The 19,772-nt window shown below is 42.5% G+C and overlaps 2 protein-coding genes across 2 annotated transcripts in view; both read left to right on the forward strand.

The window, feature by feature from the left end:
• Positions 1 to 950: 950 nt before the first annotated feature.
• LOC120786469 (GATA zinc finger domain-containing protein 14-like) lies at positions 951 to 12,530 on the forward strand. The gene is made up of 5 exons (XM_040121941.1): positions 951 to 1,721; positions 4,258 to 4,978; positions 6,062 to 6,312; positions 9,326 to 9,505; positions 10,315 to 12,530. The coding sequence occupies exons 1-5, from the start codon at positions 951 to 953 to the stop codon at positions 10,522 to 10,524; spliced, it is 2,133 nt and encodes a 710-aa protein (XP_039977875.1). The 3' UTR covers positions 10,525 to 12,530.
• A 609-nt stretch (positions 12,531 to 13,139) lies between these two features.
• Positions 13,140 to 19,772, forward strand: part of LOC120786470 (C-type lectin domain family 6 member A-like) — a 14,492-nt gene continuing 7,859 nt past the window's right edge. The window contains exons 1-4 of the mRNA XM_040121943.1: positions 13,140 to 13,161; positions 15,385 to 15,536; positions 15,832 to 15,956; positions 17,036 to 17,172. Of these exons, the coding sequence (XP_039977877.1) occupies positions 13,140 to 13,161; positions 15,385 to 15,536; positions 15,832 to 15,956; positions 17,036 to 17,172 (436 nt within the window). The remainder of the gene's footprint in view (positions 13,162 to 15,384; positions 15,537 to 15,831; positions 15,957 to 17,035; positions 17,173 to 19,772) is intronic.

Below are 19,772 nucleotides of genomic sequence, written 5' to 3' on the forward strand. Positions count from 1 at the left end.
TGAACTTAAACTGTAGTCTGCTGGCTCAGTGCAGACAGGAAATGCTGACAGACTGAAGGGGTGATTTGATAATTGAAGATGAATTGTTCACGATGCAGATCCCCTCTGACTTATGTATTGCCCCCCTGTTATCTATTTACTTATACTCATACACATCATACACTATAAAACAACTGTATGTATACATCTATTTGTACAGACATACATCATCTCTTAGTCCAGTTGTGACCCAGGTTCCTGTCTTTTAAATCTCACTCTGCCCTCTTAAAGTCTCACTTATTTAATGCAAAGCAGCCACATCTTGATAATAATTTATTAAATGTGATCTCGAGTTTTTGTGCTGTTGTTATAATTTGTTGTAAGTAAAGTTGTTAATACTTAAAACTGGAAATTGATGTCATTTCTTTCTAATAAGTCTCAGCTTTTCTTGGTTTTTATCTTCTTACATCTTTTCCCTTCCACGTCCTCTAGGTAGGAGCACTCTGGGATCTGACGGGTGGTTAGAAGCCGAAGTTAAATGGATTATTCTTGGCTGCCGAACACAGGATATCCTTGAAGCTAAGAGAGATCACCTGGCTGGCGGTGGCCCAAAACCTTTTCCCCTATCAGGATACATCAGCCGAGCTCTCACGGCTTGTTAACTCACCATGGAGCCAGGAAGCCTTGCGTGATAAACCACAGGGTCGTCCTAAAGGCAAAGAGCTAAAGAGGTTGACAACACCCTTTGTGTGCTTTTGCAATACTGCATTGGAGTTTGTAATTCTTGTCCTCTAAAACAAATTGATGCGGTCTGGGAGGAGGATTTTATCTGCAATTTAATTGTTGACATGCTTTGCCCCGACTCCTTCCAATGCAAAACCATTGACTTCCATTCATGGTGTTCGTCACAGCAAAATTAAGGCCTGGGAGGACTGTCATTTGTCAAGGAATAACTTGGACTCCAATCAAATATGGCCAGAGACGTCAGTCCTCTGAGTCTCATGCCTGTGTCTGTGAGGCACCAACAATGGGTTGGAGCCTCTCTGGGGTCTGTCCTCCCTTTCCTACCCCTACGTTCTCTAATTTTCTACTACTTCCTGTCTTGTGCAGCAGCAGCAGGCAGTTTGTCTGGCATAGAATATACCTATGGCATTAGCCCTAAATTTGTTTGCACCCCAATTCCCCCAGAGGCAGACCCAAGCTGCTTTTCCCCACCCAGTGTGCCCCATGGACCCAGCAGTAACAGCAACAGTAACGGTCACAACGGCAGCAGCAGGCGAGGCATGATGTCGGACGAGGCCAAAGCCACCATCTTGCATCTGCGAGAAAGCCTTGTGAGGCAGAAGGAGACCATCCTGGATCAGCGGGAGACCATCAGGGAGCTGACCGCCAAGCTCACCTTGTGCGAGGGCTTCGGCGGTCACCACAGCATTGGTCATCACGACAGCCACCACGACAATCACCATGACAACCACCATGATACCCGTCATGACAATCATCACGACAACCATCATGACAACCACCACGACGACCACCACGGGCATCACGGCAGCCACCATGCATCATCCTCTTCACACCGCGGGCCTTCAACGTATCACAGCAACGACCACTACCCCCACAGCAGCCACAGATCAGACTCCCACCACAGGAAGGGCTCGTCATACACTAAACACAGCTCCTTCTCTCCTGAACAGACGGGCAAAACCCTGCAGACCCTGAAGGAGAGGCTGGAGAACTTGCAGGTGAGTGTAGAAATCTGCAATGCACACTTAGAGAAAAGGCCATTTTGCATCAAGATTGGGGAAGTACAACAAGGTAGTTTTGACTAACCGAGGTACCAGGGCATCTTTTGTAAGGTTAGTTTGCACAGGTTGGATGTAAGAATTTGAGTCCTCTAGGCCATGTAGGAGCTTGGCTATTAAACTGGGCATTTTGTATAGCTGGTGTCTGACAAATGAGGAAGGAAGATATGTAAATGACAACATCTGTACTGTGTCATGGGCAGTATTGAAACACAAAATAGGGGACCACAGAGGGAGTTAAGCAGGTAGAAAGTTGGCTTCTTACATAAGAAAATTGTCTAAGGTCAAAAATCAGAGTAGGAAAACTGTGTACTTTTTATTAACATTTATTTAATTGTGATTGGGTTATTCTGCTTCTCAGGTTCAGTGATCCAAACTGTCTCCTAAAAAGGCTGTTTATTTATTTTTTAATTAAATTTGCTCAGATAACTTCAAGAGCGTCCTTGTTAGTATATAAATTTCTGCAGGGCTAGCAAGTCACAGCACCGCTTGCTCTTAAAAATACGAAACATATTCGTTGTAGCTGTACTGTAACTAAAGGTCTGATGCTGTAGGTGAAAAGAGTGAACAATGTACTCTCTGCACCGCACAAACATTTTAAAATGCTTAGTAATGCGTCTGCAAAGAAAAGATGAACGGTCTCCAGGGAGGCAGAAGCCTATCAAAAGTTTGACTTAATTGGGGTCATATCTTGCGTCACTGAGGGTCACGAGCTCCGCCGCCGAATCAGCTGCCACAGTGTCTTCTGCCAAGACACTATTAGAAGGATGTGTTTCATTTGGACACTGGTAACCCACTGGTTGCTGTTTGTGTTCACTACATTAAAAGGCCATTTTTTAATATGTATTAATATTACATATTTTCATTGTTACATATTCAAATTTTTAAAAAGCGATCTTACTTTTAGTGGCATTTCTGTAGTTTTGGAATATAAACACAATATTTTTAATTAAGATTCAGAAGTCTAACACACATATCGACTAATGACCAGTAGCTGTCTGACACACCAGCCACAAAGCTAATATCACAGCTGTTTGTTTATTGTCTCTGATCCATTGGGCGCTAATGTCCTGTCAGAGTTGTTCCGGTCCTCGAACTCTCTCCTGGATATCAGTGGCCAAGGTTGAGCTCAAACAGGAAGGTACTCTTAACTGATTAGCCCTCACCCCTTTCTTTAAGCAACCCATGTCCAACCATCACATGATGGAAAGAGACGAGTGCAGTTTAGAGGAGGACAGGGGCATGAAGGAGGAGGTGGGAAAAGGTGGAAGGCTCCGAGCAGCCAGTCAGATCACCAGATAAAACTGGTGTTCTGTGAACATTAGCTCAGTGTTTATTCAACCTGGTTAATCCCATCGAGATTAAGGATCTGTTTCCCACAGTCTTTGTTTAGAACTGGAAAGTTTTGCCTCTTCAGGTCCCTAAGCGTTGCTGAAATTAAACTATTGTAGAAGTTTAAAAAAATCCCTCTTTGTTTGCTTAAAGCCTGCTGAAAGACTCATAAACCAAAAAGCTTGGGAACCACTGATCCATACATCTCAAAATCTTTAACTTTTTAACTTAAATTTATTATAGTTTCAACCTACCAAACACCAAACCTGTGCTCACTGGGAATTTTTTCAGGAGTCGTTGTTTCACTCCCAGAATTTTGACTTTACCAAATTAAACACACTGAACACTGTATATGGTACATTTTCTAAACTGTGTTCCAGGACTGAAAAAGCCAATAAATGTGGTTCTGCTGTCTCACTTGTGTTACAACATTTTCATGATGCTGCTGTCACATTGCGTGACTAAAACCCTGCTGCCCGCTGGACTGTGAACACCTCATTATCAGTACAGGTGGTCTTAGACTGTGCTCAGGCAAAGTGGTGCCAGAAATCCCCTTCTATCTCCCTCGAAGGTGTGAGACAAAACAGAAGCAGAGCCAGGATTTACCTTCCATTACTCGCTCCTCAAACAGGATGTCTATGCCACCAGCCTCTGGCCACGCGTCGAAGGATGCTAGCCAGCCTCACCTTCAATTAGCTTCATCCTCCCTGACGCGGCTATTAATCGTGGCGTGTGCTGGCAGGGAACAAAGCCGGATTTGCTGGTGAGGAAGCGGAGGATGAGCAGGGAGAGGGTGGATGAGAGCTTGAGGGGAGGGGCAGAAACTATTCCCCTGCAAATTTCAATGTCTTACCACAGTTCTTCTTTATTCACCGTATATCACTAAATTTGCTGCAAAAAACTCCTGACTCTTAATTTCTAAACTCAGTTATTTTCTTCCAGTCCAGTTCATAAAAGAATGTAACCCAAACAGGCAGCAAGACAGCGTTTCAACCAATGAATTTATGTATAACTCTTTAAAACTATTATTTGATTTATTTTATCATTTTTAAGTTTACTCAGTCCCATAGAGCAGAGTCTCTGAAGCTTCCTCTCTATGCAGGTTGTTAGAAATTATCTTGACACATGTTTTGTGTGTCTACAGGCTAGGAACTCCTCCAGCTCCTACTCCAGCTCCCTGAGAGAACTCCTCCAGCGGAAGATCAACGCCCTGGAGGAGCAACTGCACAGCTACTACCGAGATCACCATGACTATGGTAACCGTAACGACCACCATGGTGACCACCACGATGACCACCACGACGACCACCACGGCAGCAGCCACTACAATGAACATCACGATGACCATCATGATGATCACCATGAAAACAGCAATCACGACAGCCACCATGACGACCACCATGATACCGGTCACAGTGAAAACCAACATGAAAGCCATTACAACAACCATCACAGTAGCTCTCGCTACAACCACCACAGCGGTCACCACAATCGCCATCCCGATCGCCACTATGACCACCATTATGACTGGCACCACGGCCGGCATTACGGTCACCATGGCAACCATCACAGCGACCACCACGACGACCACCACGACGACCATCACGACGACCACCGCGATGACCACCACGGCCACCACGACGATGATCACCACGACTACCACCACGAACCCGGCCACCACGACGACCACCACGATGATCACCCTGACAAGCACCACAGCAACGACCACCATGACAGCCACCCCGGCAACGATCGTCACCCACGGCGACTGCCTTTCAGCGGCAAAGAGACCAGTCAACGGGGCGCCGGGCACAGCAAGCTGGAAACAGTGCTTAGCCAACTGCACCACGGCAACAACAACCATGGTACAAATACACACATACAAGAACACACCCATACATGGCTACTCTGCAGTTTGTGCCACTCAAGTAATCATTGCTTTTACATTCGGGACTGTGCAATGATGATTTCACTCAGCTCACAGAAGAAAAGGCCTTTAAAGTTTTACTGGTACAAGTGAAAAGTGAAAGAACTTGCAGCTCAGTTAAAGGATAGGTTCACTGTGGATTTTGTCTGACATCCCTTACATTTGAACTGCATTAGGTAGAGATCTTTTAATGGCCAGTACGAACAGGAGGGATGATCAGAGCAAGAAAAGACTGTTTCACTGGTCATATGGGCATCTCACTATTGTTTTAAGACAGACCTGAAAAACTATGAACCTCTCCTTCAACACACTACTGTTTTGAAGATGTCCCACTAGTGTAAAAAAAAAAAGTTCTAGTATCTGTCTAGTCCACTTAATCAAGTCTAGTTTTACCTGAATGTGGATACTGTATGTAAATACAGTAAATACTTTAAAATTAGTGACAGCCCAACATTCAATTAGGGACAGCCTCAGATAGCTACTATAACGGCTAGCTTGTTAGCGGTAAACTCATTGCAAAAAAACTAAATTAACAAATTACAAGTCATCACAAAACAGCTTTACTGTATAAAAAAAAGAGTTACAGTTCATGAATCGACAGGCACATTTTGGGATTAGATAAAAGATGCCTTTTAAAAGTCCTCTAACTTTAACTCAAACCACAACCTTTCCTAAACCTAACCAAGCAGTTTTTGTGTGTAAACTAACCACTAAACCGTGACAGTTCCGCAACCTTAAGAGCGTGTTACCGTGACGACAAATATCCGGTAGGCCCGGCGCTGGGACACTCCTATGGGTCATATCCGAGGGTAGGGACAAACAACCTAGATGGTTTTTGCAGAGTTTGCTTGGTCATAGATCATAGATCTGGACGCAACACTGTCGATTAAACTGTTATAGAACAGCGGTGGCTGCAACTAACCTTAAAGATCAACATAAACCAACTGCTGTTGGTAGAAAAGTTTATGTGCTATACAGATGAATGAGCTGAATCTTAACTCTGCACTCTCCATCTCACCAGGAGACCACAAGAAGCTAAAGGGTCCTAGCGCTTTCCTGCTGGACTTCCCCATGAGGACCAACTACATGTACGCCAGGATGAAGCGGACGGTGGTCAACGAGATCTTTGCCCTGACCGTCTGCCTGTGGCTGAAGGCAGGGGCAGGTCCTGGCCTCGGCACTCCCTTCTCCTACGCTGTACCGGGGCAAGCCAATGAGCTGGTGATCATCGAGTGGGGCAGCAACCCCATGGAGCTGCTAATCAATGACAAGGTAAAAGCTATGCGATGTTGGCATGCACGGGAACTTACACCACCACATATGACCCAAACCGATCTGTCACTAAGTCGTGCCGCAGCATTTTGTGACCGAAAAATTGAGTCAGGGGGCAGAAAATGTTAGGAACCTCAGATTTGGACACTAAAAGTCTTTGATTTTGCTTTTACAAAAGAACCTGTTAAGCTGACGCACTGTTTCTCTTTGTGTTTTGGTCCCTACTGTTTCTGTCACGGGAAACACTGGTATGTACTTTTTATTAAAGGATTAAAGAGTATATGAAGTTCTTATGCAGGGATTTTCCAGTCTTAATTGCTGCTTGTCTCAGCTTTAAGAGACAAGTGTCCTCAGGTGAAGAACGCAGTTCGCACACGTCCACAGCCCAGAGTGTTGCTAATCTTGCACACGGTGAGGTGTGATAGTCACAGATCAGACTGACAGGACAGCATCACCTCACCACTGGAGATCAGGGCTACAAGGAGAGGACAGTGACCTCAGACTCGGGGGCACAATATTTAAGCAGAGTTATGTCAGGCCCTCGGTCTCTGAGAACTTGTCAGCCAGTGGCATGCACAGACTTAAGGGTGGGGGGGTGTCAATAAGAAAGAAGCACCTCTTCTGTGGGTCTGTAGCACACACTAGATGTGCCATGCCGACAGAAGTAAGGAATATTCAAGGTACTGTGGCTGGGATGTGCAGATCTGGTGATGAAGTTGCTGCTTTTCCAGTTTCGACACCTATTGATGGTATTGTATGAAGAAGAGTGGCCTTAAACTGGCACGGCACCACGCGTCAGCCCTTACCAGCGGTGTGTAGGCTAACAGAGCAAACGTGTGTGTTTCGGTGGGCATTGTACACCGTTGGTGTGTTTTGCCATTAAAAGTTGCGGTTGAGTGTGATGTGGCTGCAGAGCCGGAAGCTGGCACGTGCCTCGAAAATGTAACCAAGTTTTGGGGGTATGGCGGGAAAGGAAATGCCGCGCGGAGACCTCAAGAACTTTGGGTGCTCAGCTTGGGCATCTTCTTCTTTTCTGTCTTCTCCTGCAAGTTTCTCAGACTGTTGATTGTGAGGACAACTAGCAAAGTCATTTCTGCTGCCTTCTGCTCACCGGGTACTGCTGTTCTGCATTGCACCAGTCTCCCATTCAGTAATGAGACAAGGCAAAATAAGTTCGATCTCCAGTTCTATAATTGCAGCTATTGCCCACATCTGTATGTTTCAGGATAAGTAAATAAGGAATGTAAACACAATAACTGTGGGGGAAAAATCAAAGCACAACATGCCCCGAGCACCTAGTATTGTGATGGTTCTATTAATGAAATCTGATGATGTACCACAAATCAAAACCTGCACCATAGGTTTCTACTGCAATGCCACTAACTTCTTATGTCAACTCCAAACGGAGCTTTAGGCTGAACAACACGTAGTCTGGGCCCTGACAAGGGGCACTTTGGTCAGTCAGACATATAATTGGGGTCATCGGTCAATATGTTTATATATATTTAATATTCCTTTGAATAAAATGCATTAATAATGTTTAAAAGCTAAAAAAGGTCAAATTCACAAGACAACCTCAGTCATTGCAGGGGTCACGGGAAGTTTAACACAAAGGAGGTCATGGCACAGAATTTTTCCCAGAAGTGTTGAAAAACTCTGACTTTCAGCATTTTGTAGGATGAAACTTTGTAGCGTGTGTCTCAGTTTGAATGACACTTTAAGGTTTAACAAGACATGAACCTGTACACAGACTGTTTACATGCAAATTATTTCATTATTCTATTCATCTTACATTCTCTGGAAGGCTGATACCTTTTTCCACTAAACGGAAGACAGATGCTTGTCTTTTTCCCTTCGTTTACTCCTGTCGCTGTGCAGTGATCTCAACAACCAAATCAGCAAAGCAATTAATCTGATTGTTGTAACTGATTGGCCTAATTGTCTGTAGGAGTGACATTATCGAGGGCGATAAACTGTCGTGTTTGTTTTCTTCTGGTCACACACTTGCCAGTCATCAAACAGATCAGTGACAGAGTTAAACGATCTTCAGAATGGAAAAGTAATTTCAGTCTTGTGAGTGAACTTTCTGGAGTCGATGAGGATGAACCGAGTGGAGATTCTCACGTCGTACCCATCCATTTTCGCTACGGCAGTGAGCCGCTGCGTGTAGAGATCATCCAGTGGAGGTGTGTCGTGGAAATTTGCTTCCACGATGTTGTAATGCTGGAGAAAAAGCCCGGTTTGTGCGTGGATGCTCATATATGAATAAAAGGGGGGGAATCGGAGATCAGAGTGGAGGAGTCTGCACTTTTATGTCCACTCCTACAACATGATGACATGTCCTTAGTCACAAGGTCAGGGCTCAATTATCCCATTAACTTATCACAGACTGAGTCTCTTCATTTATGCCTACTGTTACAAATGATCATTTAAATAAGTGTATTATTATTCATTATCTAAATATGTTGCATTTAAGAGTTGTGCATCACAGGGAGATATCCACCACTCGACCAATTTGTAAAAAAGCTGAACTTTGTAACGGCTTTGCCCACATTTTCTTTTGCTTTCATGATTAAATCCGTTGAACACAATGATTTCCTTCAGATAAAATGAACTTTGGTGCAAAATTACTAATTAACTCATTGATACTGGTGTGACCAGATAAATCTGAAGGGGTTGAAAGATGAGTAACGAGACGGCACAGAAGAATATTGTTTTGCAACGCAACTGTACATGCATTTTTTTTTTTTTTTTTCTGAAATTGTGGGTTCGGTGAACAAGATTACTCTGGTGTAACTGCTCTCACCTCACAGACGCAAGCAACTTATTATAAAGAGGAGAGTAGATACTGCTTTATTTTTCAGGGGTGACAAGTTAGGAAAAAAAAAAGAGTTTGGAACCTCTTTCACGATGAACTGTAAAACGTACTGGAGTCGCAGTGGTATAGAAATCTGCTGTTTTCTCAGAAAGACTCCTTCTCACGTCTCTCTCTCTCCGTCACCCGGGTGTGTAGGCGGCGACGCTGCCCATAACCATGACGGATGGGAAGTGGCATCACGTGTGTGTGACGTGGTCGACGCGTGACGGTGTCTGGGAGGCCTACCAGGATGGGGTGAAGAAAGGCTCGGGGCAAAACCTGTCAGCCTGGCACTCCATCAGACCAGGGGGGAGCTTCGTCCTGGGGCAGGAGCAGGTATGGGAGACAGTACGGTATCCGACAAATACTGCCAGTGGGATGCACTGTATCAGACAGACTTTCCTCTACGGACTGTGTAATATGTACATTTGCCTGAAGCTGTGAGAGGCTGAGGCCAGATCCCCGGAAATGAGCATGTCCTCAGATGAAAATATGCGTATATGTTTTTGGATTTAGTGGGAAGCAGGATTATGATGGGACGGCTGCTGGCTCAAACCGCTTCAAATGCAAAGTGAATGGTGACTGACAACTTAGCCCCAGATATATGGCAAGTCCACGCCACCATCTTGGCCAGGTCGTTTTTATGAAGACGATGATGTTTTTAAAGAGACTTCCTGGTTAAATAATGGTTAAATGGAAAGGAGGTTTTTTTCTGTCTAGCTGCCACTTCTGGTCGGGTCTAACTGAGCTGGAAACAAAGGCTTCTGTTAAACAGCGGCAATTATGCTTAAAGAAAATCTAGCATCTAGTGACTTCAGAAAATTTTAGACGCCTTCACTTTTCAAACTTAACTGTGTTGTAGATTCAATTTTAAATGGATGAAATTGCCATTTTTCACCATCAGTCGACACTCAATATAAATTTTAAAGAATTTATAAAAAAAATCAAAAACTGAAATCTCTCATTTACAAAAGTATTCAGACCCATATCCTGTGAAATGACAGTTCGGTTCTGAGTCCGCAAATCTTTTTAGTTTTAGCATTTTCAAAAGGTCACAGTCGCCTTTTCGTCACTGATCCATGTAATAAGATCAATTCCATCCCACATTTTTAATCTTCACAAAATCTCTTCTTTGCGCACCACAGGACACGATGGGAGGCCGCTTCGATGTCACTCAGTCCTTCATGGGAGAGCTGTCAGATCTTCAGTTCTGGTCCAGAGTCCTGACGCCACACGAGATCTACAGCCAGGCGACCTGCGGAGGCCACCTCATTGGCGACGTCATGTCCTGGTCAGAGGAATCAGTGGAGCTTCACGGTGGGCTCACCGAGTTCCCCTTTGAACCCTGCCACTAAGGACTAACACTGGACCCTCACACCCAGAGCTGTAGGATCATCATTCCCAAGTAACCGAGTACATGTCTGTGTCAAAAATGGCTGAGGAGCGGAGAAATGTGATTTCGTCTTGGATCAAAGATAAGGGAATAATTTATTTCATAGCTTGCTCTGGTTTTTCTTCATATTGGTCTGCAGAACCTTAATAACACAAGGTCAGCCATGGGCAACAGGCAGAGCGAGGAGTTGTTTTTCTTTTTCTACTTTTTTTTGCCATTCCTGTCCAATCTTTCTGCCTTCTCCACCCACACCCTCACTTCCTCGCTCTTACTCTCTCAGCAGGATGACTCTGAAGGCTGAAAAGAGCACAGCGCTTTGGATTTACCAGATGTTTGGTCATGACGGCGGCTGCTCTGACGGATCCGAAACACATAAACAGGACTCCCTTCCATCAGAACAGGTCCAAAGGTTGCTGGTTGCCATCAGCTCGCCCGCTCTAGCTTGTTTTCTTCGGGATGTGAGCAACATAAACGTGACAGGAGGTGAAAGAGTGGCTGAAAGGCATGACTACAAATAGAGCCAGATTGGAACCGGAGTTGTGATGATTCATACATGTTGCTGAAGTACTGCCAGTCAAATATCTGCACATTATTTTGTGGAGGCAAAGGAAAAATATCGTTGCAGGGCTTTTTTACAATGCAGGTCAAATTTGGCGCGGAGTCAGCACAACCTAATGATGTTGATTTCGCACATTGAGACAGTTTTATATTAGTATTTCATATTGAAAACTCTCTAACTTGCTTTTTTGTAGAAAGAAAACTAAATTTGCATTTGTTGCATTCAGAAGAAAAATATGGTCCATGTGTTCTGTGTTCTCCATAACTGTAAAATTGCATTTTGTCAATGCAGGACTGAGTACGATGTTTTAAATTTTGAATTTTCTGCGTCTCTGTCTGTAAGCCGATCCGTTTCTCTGTTCAGAAGTCAAACATAAGAGCACCGTGGCTCCATGTCGGACGTGACGTGACACATTGCGACCACGAGCCACCTGACTGCATCGATACAGGGTAACTGTCCCTCAACGTGTCGCCGCGGTAATACTGATGTCTCCTCTGCAACCGGTGGCTTACAGCAGGATTTACCTGTGGACAACTGATCTGATCCTGCCTATTTCCGACCAGCTCAAACCACAAGGCAGAGGCAAACACACAAACACACACACAGACACACACTTGCACATGCTCAGAGCAGATAAAGAGGTGAGAAGAGAGATTGTTGATGTCGAGTTATCTGTTTGTAGCTGCACTTTCACATTTTTATAACAAAAGAGGTTTTTGTACATGTAAATGATATCAGATAGACTGTTGTCAGTCATTTAAATGATTTACTCTGGTATTTCTCGTATTGTAAACAAGAACATAGCACTTTCTGAACCCTCACTTAACCCTGCGTTGAGTTAAACTCAGACTCCATCCCAAATGGCACTCTCACTTTTCTTAGAGGTATATGTTGTTGCCATGGTGATAGAAAATATCTCCCAGCATCAGGACCACATCATCCTGACTGTGTCGCACTACAGCTGTAAATATCTGCAAAATGTTTCTTCGACGGTAATGCCAAGACAAGCAGCACTTTGAAACCATGTCTTCTTCTCATGATAGTGGGCCAAATGTATGTGACATTTACTTCTCGGTTTCATATGTTTCTTCTGTCTTTCTTACTTAGACTTGGGTTCATACACCTCCTTCTACTACCTAACTGTATAGTTTGTGAGCTCAATGTTGACATAAGACGCGTAAAAATAAGATATACAGTTTTATTCATAAAGACTTGCTTATCCTCGCCTTTGGTGTACATTTTAATATTTAATAGGTTTTCTGTTCTGTTTCTTTTTGTGTCTTTGGCTGTAAATATACAATGTATTACAGTGTGTTCAGTCAACTCTCCCTCCCTCATGTTTAAGCCAAAACTATAAACTGAATTATAAAACTTGAAAGAGGAAAAAAATGCACTATAAACGCTGTCAAATATTTTTAAATAGACCTATGTCAGGATTTTGAATAAAACTATATAAAATATTTTATGGATTCAAACTGGACTGCAAGCTCCTTTCTCTGAACATTTTGCACTGTACAATTTATGCACATGTTGAATTGTTTTCTGGCCGATATTATGCATTTGCATCTGCCACGTGGGGCGGCGAATATTTCGTGAGCTTCTTCCCTGTCAGATAATGCAGCAGAATAAGAGCCACCGATAGAGTCATTTCCAGAGCACCCAAACGAACAGTGGGCTGAAAGGGACTCACGCCTCACGTTGTTTTTACATATAAGACTGAAGGAGAGAGTCACGGATGTTATCTGACACAGTAAAACTTATGTGAAATGCAAGCATACATTGTTACCATGTTATGTCAACACTTTGAATAGTTAGAGAATGTAAACACACTCAAGTGTTATCGCCAAGACATGATGGCCATAAATAATATCAAGATGGGGTTGGAAGATTTATTTCTAGCTACAAAGTAATGTTTCAACAACGAAACATGAAACCAATCCAATCAGTCAAAGGGGGAAACTGTTCCGTTCAAGGGGGTCCCAGACATCGTACAACCCGCCCATGGTTAAAAACCCCAAATGAAGTGCCATCAGTTCTATGGTAGGTAAGGTGCAGGTGTGAATGTTTCTGTATTCAGTGCTCAGATCTTTTAATCAAGTAACATTAGCCTTACCACAGTGTAGTAATACACAATGTACTAAAAAGTCTCAAAAGTCAGTGTTGGGTGGTGACGGTGGGACTGATTTTAATGAGTTTATACACTGCTGGGAAGCTTGTGAATTTTCCCCTCGGGGATCAATAAAGTCTTATCTTAATGTACAATAATACACCGCAATTTATTCCTTGAGGATATTTTGTATTATAAATCTGGATCTGGAAAGTAAAAAGTAAATAAAGTTGACAAACAAATATAGTGGAGTAAAAGTACAATACTTACATACGGCTGCAGAGGAGCCAGTATTTTCATATTCACATGTGGTTCTACATCGAACGCTAACGAGAGGAACACTTCTTCTACTCCTGCTTTTTGGAAACAAAAGATTTTAGGTATTAAAACGACATATGGGGACTTAAAGAAACATCTTAAACAGAACTATTGTGCATTAATGCAGTAGCTACTAAAACAAAACAGACATAAGAGATTTGTTTTCCTTTGCAAAAGGTTTCCTAATGAAGCCAGATACGTGCATTTGAACTTCAAATGTTTATCTTTTTAAGATACATATTAATTCATTTTCTTTAAAACAAAACAAACAAACAAAAAAAAATCATGATCTTAACAGAGAAAAAAGATTTATCAGTTATGATAAGGCTGGTGTTATTCTATATCTTCTTATTGTCACGGAGGCTTTGGAGACAAACACCATATTAGTTAGTAGGATCACTTCATTGTTGGTTTTTGTTGGCAAAAAGAAAACCGTAGAATAAGAGCAGACTTATCCTTAAAGAATTCTAGCTCTTAAAATATTTTTGGAGGGATGTTTTCAAAAGCTAAAACTTGATGATGTCTTGGTCTTTGCCTTAAAATCTATCCATTATATTCTTCACTGTGACGCCAGCAGCTGCCACTGTGTCAGAAACGAAGACACCAGTCTTTTCACGTCTTATTTTAGCAAGAATCTCTTTACGTGAAGCTTTTCAGGGACGATTAACTCTTTATTTTTCTTCTGAGTGGTCTCATCTTTTTATTTTTTCTCATTTTTCTTGTTCTTCTGTATAATTTTAAGCGTCTCAAACCTCTGAGAGATTATTCACACCACGCAAGAGGAAAAAAACCTTTTAGCTGAACTGGCCACAACTGGTAGACATATGCAACTGGTAAGAGGAGTCACAGGTATACATTTGCTTTTTTTTAAGGGGTCACAAGCCAAAAAGTTTGGGAACCACTGGACTAAAGAATGCAATATGTCATTGTGGGTCCTCACAAGTATCTTAGTACAAAACTTTGCGTGTCTGTGTATTGATGACATTGTTGGGACAAACATCTAATCAGACATTGTGGGGACTCATCTCCCATCCGGGGACCTAAAGTTTCTCAGATTGGACCAGGTGTTAATTTGGGGGTTAACAGTTAGTTTTTATTGTGAATGTTAGCTTTAAGTTTAGGTTAGGCATTAGACTTGGAAGAAAGAGAGAAAGTAAGCATCCCATAAAAGTACAATTGGAGATTATCTGAAAATTAGTTTGAGTTTTTTGTAACAGCTAACTTCCCTGTCATGCTGTAGAATTTTCCACCCGTCGGCAGAATAAACACAAAGAAACATCTGCGAAAGTCATTTGACCCAGCGTTTGCTTAGTGATTTACAGATAATCAGGTATTCTCTCTGCTTCTGGGTCCGTAACGGTTCCAATACATGCAGTGAACATTGTGCATTATCTCCAACTATGTTTTTCCTTTCAATCCTCAAATACAGTTTTAAGTGACACGATGGTGTAGTTTTCACTCGCATACTTAAACAACATTTTGCATGTGCAGATTGATGCGCAATATACAGTAGTTTAATTTAATCAAACACACAATTAACCTTTTCAAAGTCAAAGCTACTGGATAAACATTGGGACATAATTTCGGTGTCGTTTCGATGTATTAAGACAGTTTTGAAACTTTTGGATTAAAAAAGTACTCTATGATTTCATAATTCATGCATAAAAGGGCAAGAAACACTCATATTGGGATACTTCACAGCAGGAAAATTTCAAATCAGGGCTGAAAGTTGACATTTCTGCCTGAAAAGGTCATCTGGAGCTCGAAGCAGATTAAAACAAACCCGGAGGATAAATTATTTCCACCGTGTCCTCTCCTGTCTCTTTCTCGCTTCTCAGAGCGAGAGTGCAGACCGTGTCCGGCCGGGTGGATTCCTCAGGGAGAGAAATGCTTCTCATTCAGTCAGGACAGAGCCGACTGGATCGGCAGCCAGTACCGCTGCATGGCACTGGGGGGCGCTGTGGCCACGGTCGGGACAGAGGACGAGCAGGTGAACGCGTGCACACTCTGTTTCTGCCCTGTAGTGTTATTTATTCAATACATTCAGATTCATTTTCTTTATCATCAGAGAGAGAAGTTAAGAATAGATTTAAGACGTCTGTGAAATATGGAGACATCTGCAGGAGCAGTCGGTGCCTCAGGTCATCTGAGGGTTTTTTCTTTCACTGTTTTACTGCACACGTGCCACAGTTTATTTTCTTGATTGTGTTCCAGACTGAGAAATGGGGGGGGTCACAAGACGTTCCTTGAAAAAAACGGTGACATTTTCTGACACATTTTTTCAGCTCTTTCTGTGGCAAAAGGCCCAGAGTCTGAGCCAGGGAGACTCGTACTGGCTCGGCCTGAGGAGCAGCGGTGCTGACGGCGGCTGGCACTGGAGCGATGGCTCCTCGGTGGAGAAGAGACCGCAGTGAGTATGGAGGCAGGCGGGAGGAGGATGAGGCGGGTGGCTAAACAGGGACAAATGAGGCTCCGGAGCCGACGAGCCACCAGATGCTGATCTCTGAGGCCTGTGACGGTTTGATCACATGTTGCTGTTTCACCACTGGTGAGGACACAAAGGGTGTGGAAACATGAGTGAGTGATTCCATGTGAATATATTAAATTTAAACACTATGTACCATGTGAATAGATTTGGGTATGGAGAGTAGGGACATGTCCCTACCAGTGTCAAGGTGATGCTGAATTGTCCCTACCCCCCCGTGTTACCGGCAGGGGTGGGCGTTTTCAGTCCCTACCAAAAATAAAACCAAACCTACGCCTTTACTATATACACAAAAAAAGTTTTCACGTTAGATCTACCGCGTCTGTTCAGGCTTTCAAGACAGCAGAAAGAAGAAAGTAGGAGTAAAAACAAGAAGAACAAGCAAGGAACGGTGTGTGAAACTGAAGTTGAAATTAAACCGGGCAGTACTAAACACTTTGCACTTTAGTGGATTCTTGTTCCATGTGTTGGTTTTGATGATATGCTCTGTATCAGTTCACAAATGAAACATTAAAAATCTACAGAATAGAACATTGAAGTCTGGTTTTTTTTTTTTTATGGAAAGTCATCATCAGAGGTCACTAAATGAATGGATGAATTCAATGTAAGAGCAAATCAATTTAAAAAATAAAGAGTCCACTGAGCTTTAAAGTCGCAGAGAAAAAACAAAGATGTGAGTTCATTTTCCATGACAAGATGCAGGGTTAATATCGGCGAGGATTTTCATTTTAGGTCTCGTTTTATGTCATTCGCAGATTTTTATTTTAGTCCAATCAAAGTCATCTATTGTATAATCTAGTTTTAGTTAAAATTCAACAAAATAAAAGTTTTCATATTCTTTTAATTTCAGTCTAAATATAGTCAATTATTAGACCTTACCTTTACTTATAATAAAGGACAGTGGGAGGCTGTTTCTAATTTTGTGCTGTATTTTCATATGCAGCACCAGTGTTTTGCCATGGTAACAGATTAAAGTCTTGTTTTTCTCTCCTTCATCTCTGCAGGTTTTGGCAGCTCGAGCCCGATACCACGGCCGACAGCAGGGAGCTGTGTGGTCGAATCACCCCGGGAGGCGACTACAGGAGGGGCTGGCTCATCTCCAGGTCCTCCAGCCAGCTGAGGAGGATCTGGGAGAGGAGAGGAGAGTGGAAAATTAAACAAATTTAATAAATGATAGAAGATAAAAAAGAAAACAACCCATCCACCCTTCACCTCCCAACACACAGACACACGAGGGGAAACAAGGGGGGGGGGACTAAATCACATCAAGAGAAATCAGAGGAAATTTCCCAAGTTAAAACAACGTGAAAATGCTTTTTAAATGTGTTAACTGCAGAAATAAAACGGCTTTTGGATAGCAGGAATCTAGCTCCACCGATCCCCATCTAACAATCCACTACCGCCTAATTAATCCCTTAGGATATTTGGGTTTTACCGTAGCTTTACACAATCAAGCATAAAGAATAATCCATTTAACTATAATTATAATGTTGATAGAGATTCAGATGAAATGCGCCAAACTGGATTTCAGGTGTAAGTAGGCTGACTAAAATGTGAATTCTGAAAACTACAATAATATACAGTATATTAGATCTTGATCTTAATGATACTACTTAAATAAACACGGCTTAACTGGCTATTGCTCTTAAAATGTCTTTGTCAGCCTAGTATTTCCAAGGTCAGGAATCAACTCAGGTGATATAATAACATACATTTTTTTTGTGGTGTCCAAACCATTTTGTGTTTGTATTAAACTACGTTCATCACAATCATCATCAGTAGAGTGATTTTGAACAGTGGTTGAATGTAACTTAACACATTTACTCAAGTAGATTTTGAGGTATCTGTATTTTACTTGAGTATTTCGGTTTTTCTGCTACTTTATATTCTGCTCCAGTACAGTAGTACTCCAGCAGGTGACAGTGTTACCTTTTCAAAATGACCTGCAGCATCATATCTGTTTTTAATACCTGACATTTAAACAAATAACACTAAAAAAGGACGGTATATCTACTTACATTTGATCAGCAACAATAGATGTATCTTATTCTGAAATGGTTCAAGTACTATGAGACAACACTGCTGTATTTTCTCTTCATTACACCAAAAATTTGTTCTTCTTTTTCTTTGTTGCTTCTATTGAGACCTTTGTCTTTATTAACTTTTTTTAATTTTTTGTATTTGTTTTACTGTCCGTGTTACTATTATATGTGAATAAGAAACTAGCGGACAGACAATGAAAAATCTGTGAATGTAGAGTTTTATGTTTGAACTGGTTATAAAACATTGGAGCAAGGGAGCTCTACAGGGTTAATTGTTGTTGCTGGTGCAAATGACTACTGCAAACATATGACTTATCTAACGTAACATAGCTCCCAACTATTTTGGGTCATGACTGTAGTTTATTGAATGCTGATGCAAGTGGTTCTCACGTGAAGAAACAGTTGCAAAAGAACACACAGTTTTGGTTGTACTTTATACACATGACGTTTATGAGGGAATTTGAAAGAGCAGAATCTCAATCTGAACTGAATATTTATTCTAAAGAATTTTATTTCCTCCGTTTATTGTGGCTGAGGCCAGCGAATTGAACCCTCGCCTTGTAGCTGTGAGTTCACAGTGTTGAGCGGTGAGGTGGCCCTGAGAGCTTGTGTCCTGCCCCAGATCAAGGTAACCTCCTGCTCCACTGGTTTCTGTCCCTCAAAGACAAAGACCAATGGAGGAGGACATAAGCCGGATGTGAGGCGGGACGGGTCATCTTGAAGGATTAAAAAGACAAACCCCAGACAAGTTTTTCCTTTGAGCTGAGTATTACATTTCACCTACAAGACGCTAAAACGTCTTTCTGCGTCTGTAGATGTTTGTGATAGCATTGCCCAGAGATGAGAAGAACCTGGAGATGCCGCCACGCTCTTTTGACTGTGTCACGTGATGTTTGAAAGAGGAGGCGATGCATTTTTCAACTTCTGGTTCCTCTAAATTGATGGAAACCAGCAGCATCTCTGCAGAGCCCCACTTCTTACACAGGTCCTTGAAAATGGCCTTGTCTAGTTTTTTAAAAGTCTTCGGACTAACACCAAAATTAGTGCCCTCAACCTCGGCCCATGTTTTTTCAAACAGACGCTCAATGATGGCCTCAGATTTTCTGGTGATACACATCACCTTTGCTTTCTTGAATGTCCTCAAGATGACCTTCTCCACGAGTGTCCTGAAAGACATTTTTCTTTCTTGCTGTTCATCCTCCACAGATTCAGAACGTGTCCCCTTCCATACTGAAGCGGACAGCGTACCAGTTGCCAAAGGTGCTTTCTCCTCGACAACAATGACCTCCAATAACTCAGGTACCTTTGAAGCGAGTGTCACCCTGAGACTGTGAACGATGGCCTGAGTGTTCAGCCACCAGCTCATCAGTGCCATGCAACACTGCACTTTGTTCCATACGTTGGCATAAATGTTAGCGTGTGACTGAAGGACGGACTCTATCGTGCAGGTTTCCTTCCTTCCTGTTGGTCCTGGAATAACCTCAGGCTTCCTCCTATATTCGATGTGATTGTAAAGGAGATCACTAAGTTCTTGTGTGAATTTGAAAACTCTACCACTGGAAATTTGCTTCAGTCTCCAAAACACATTGTGATCATTTCCAACTTTGGGTTCTTCGCCAGTCTCTCTGAAAAGCAAAGCGTCAACTCTAGCCATGAGTGACCGCACTGACTGGCGGCTTTCAACTTGGAAGTCGTGGCA

Source organism: Xiphias gladius, chromosome 24, assembly GCF_016859285.1.
Source record: "Xiphias gladius isolate SHS-SW01 ecotype Sanya breed wild chromosome 24, ASM1685928v1, whole genome shotgun sequence".
NCBI lineage: Eukaryota > Metazoa > Chordata > Actinopteri > Istiophoriformes > Xiphiidae > Xiphias > Xiphias gladius.

Excerpts from the sequence above, each read along its gene's own strand:
- LOC120786469 (XM_040121941.1), top strand. The coding sequence starts at position 951 with ATGGCCAGAGACGTCAGTCCTCTGAGTCTCATGCCTGTGTCTGTGAGG. Across the intron at positions 1,722-4,257 it reads AGAGGCTGGAGAACTTGCAG|GCTAGGAACTCCTCCAGCTC; the intron begins GTGAGTGTAGAA and ends GTGTGTCTACAG. Across the intron at positions 9,506-10,314 it reads TCGTCCTGGGGCAGGAGCAG|GACACGATGGGAGGCCGCTT; the intron begins GTATGGGAGACA and ends TGCGCACCACAG.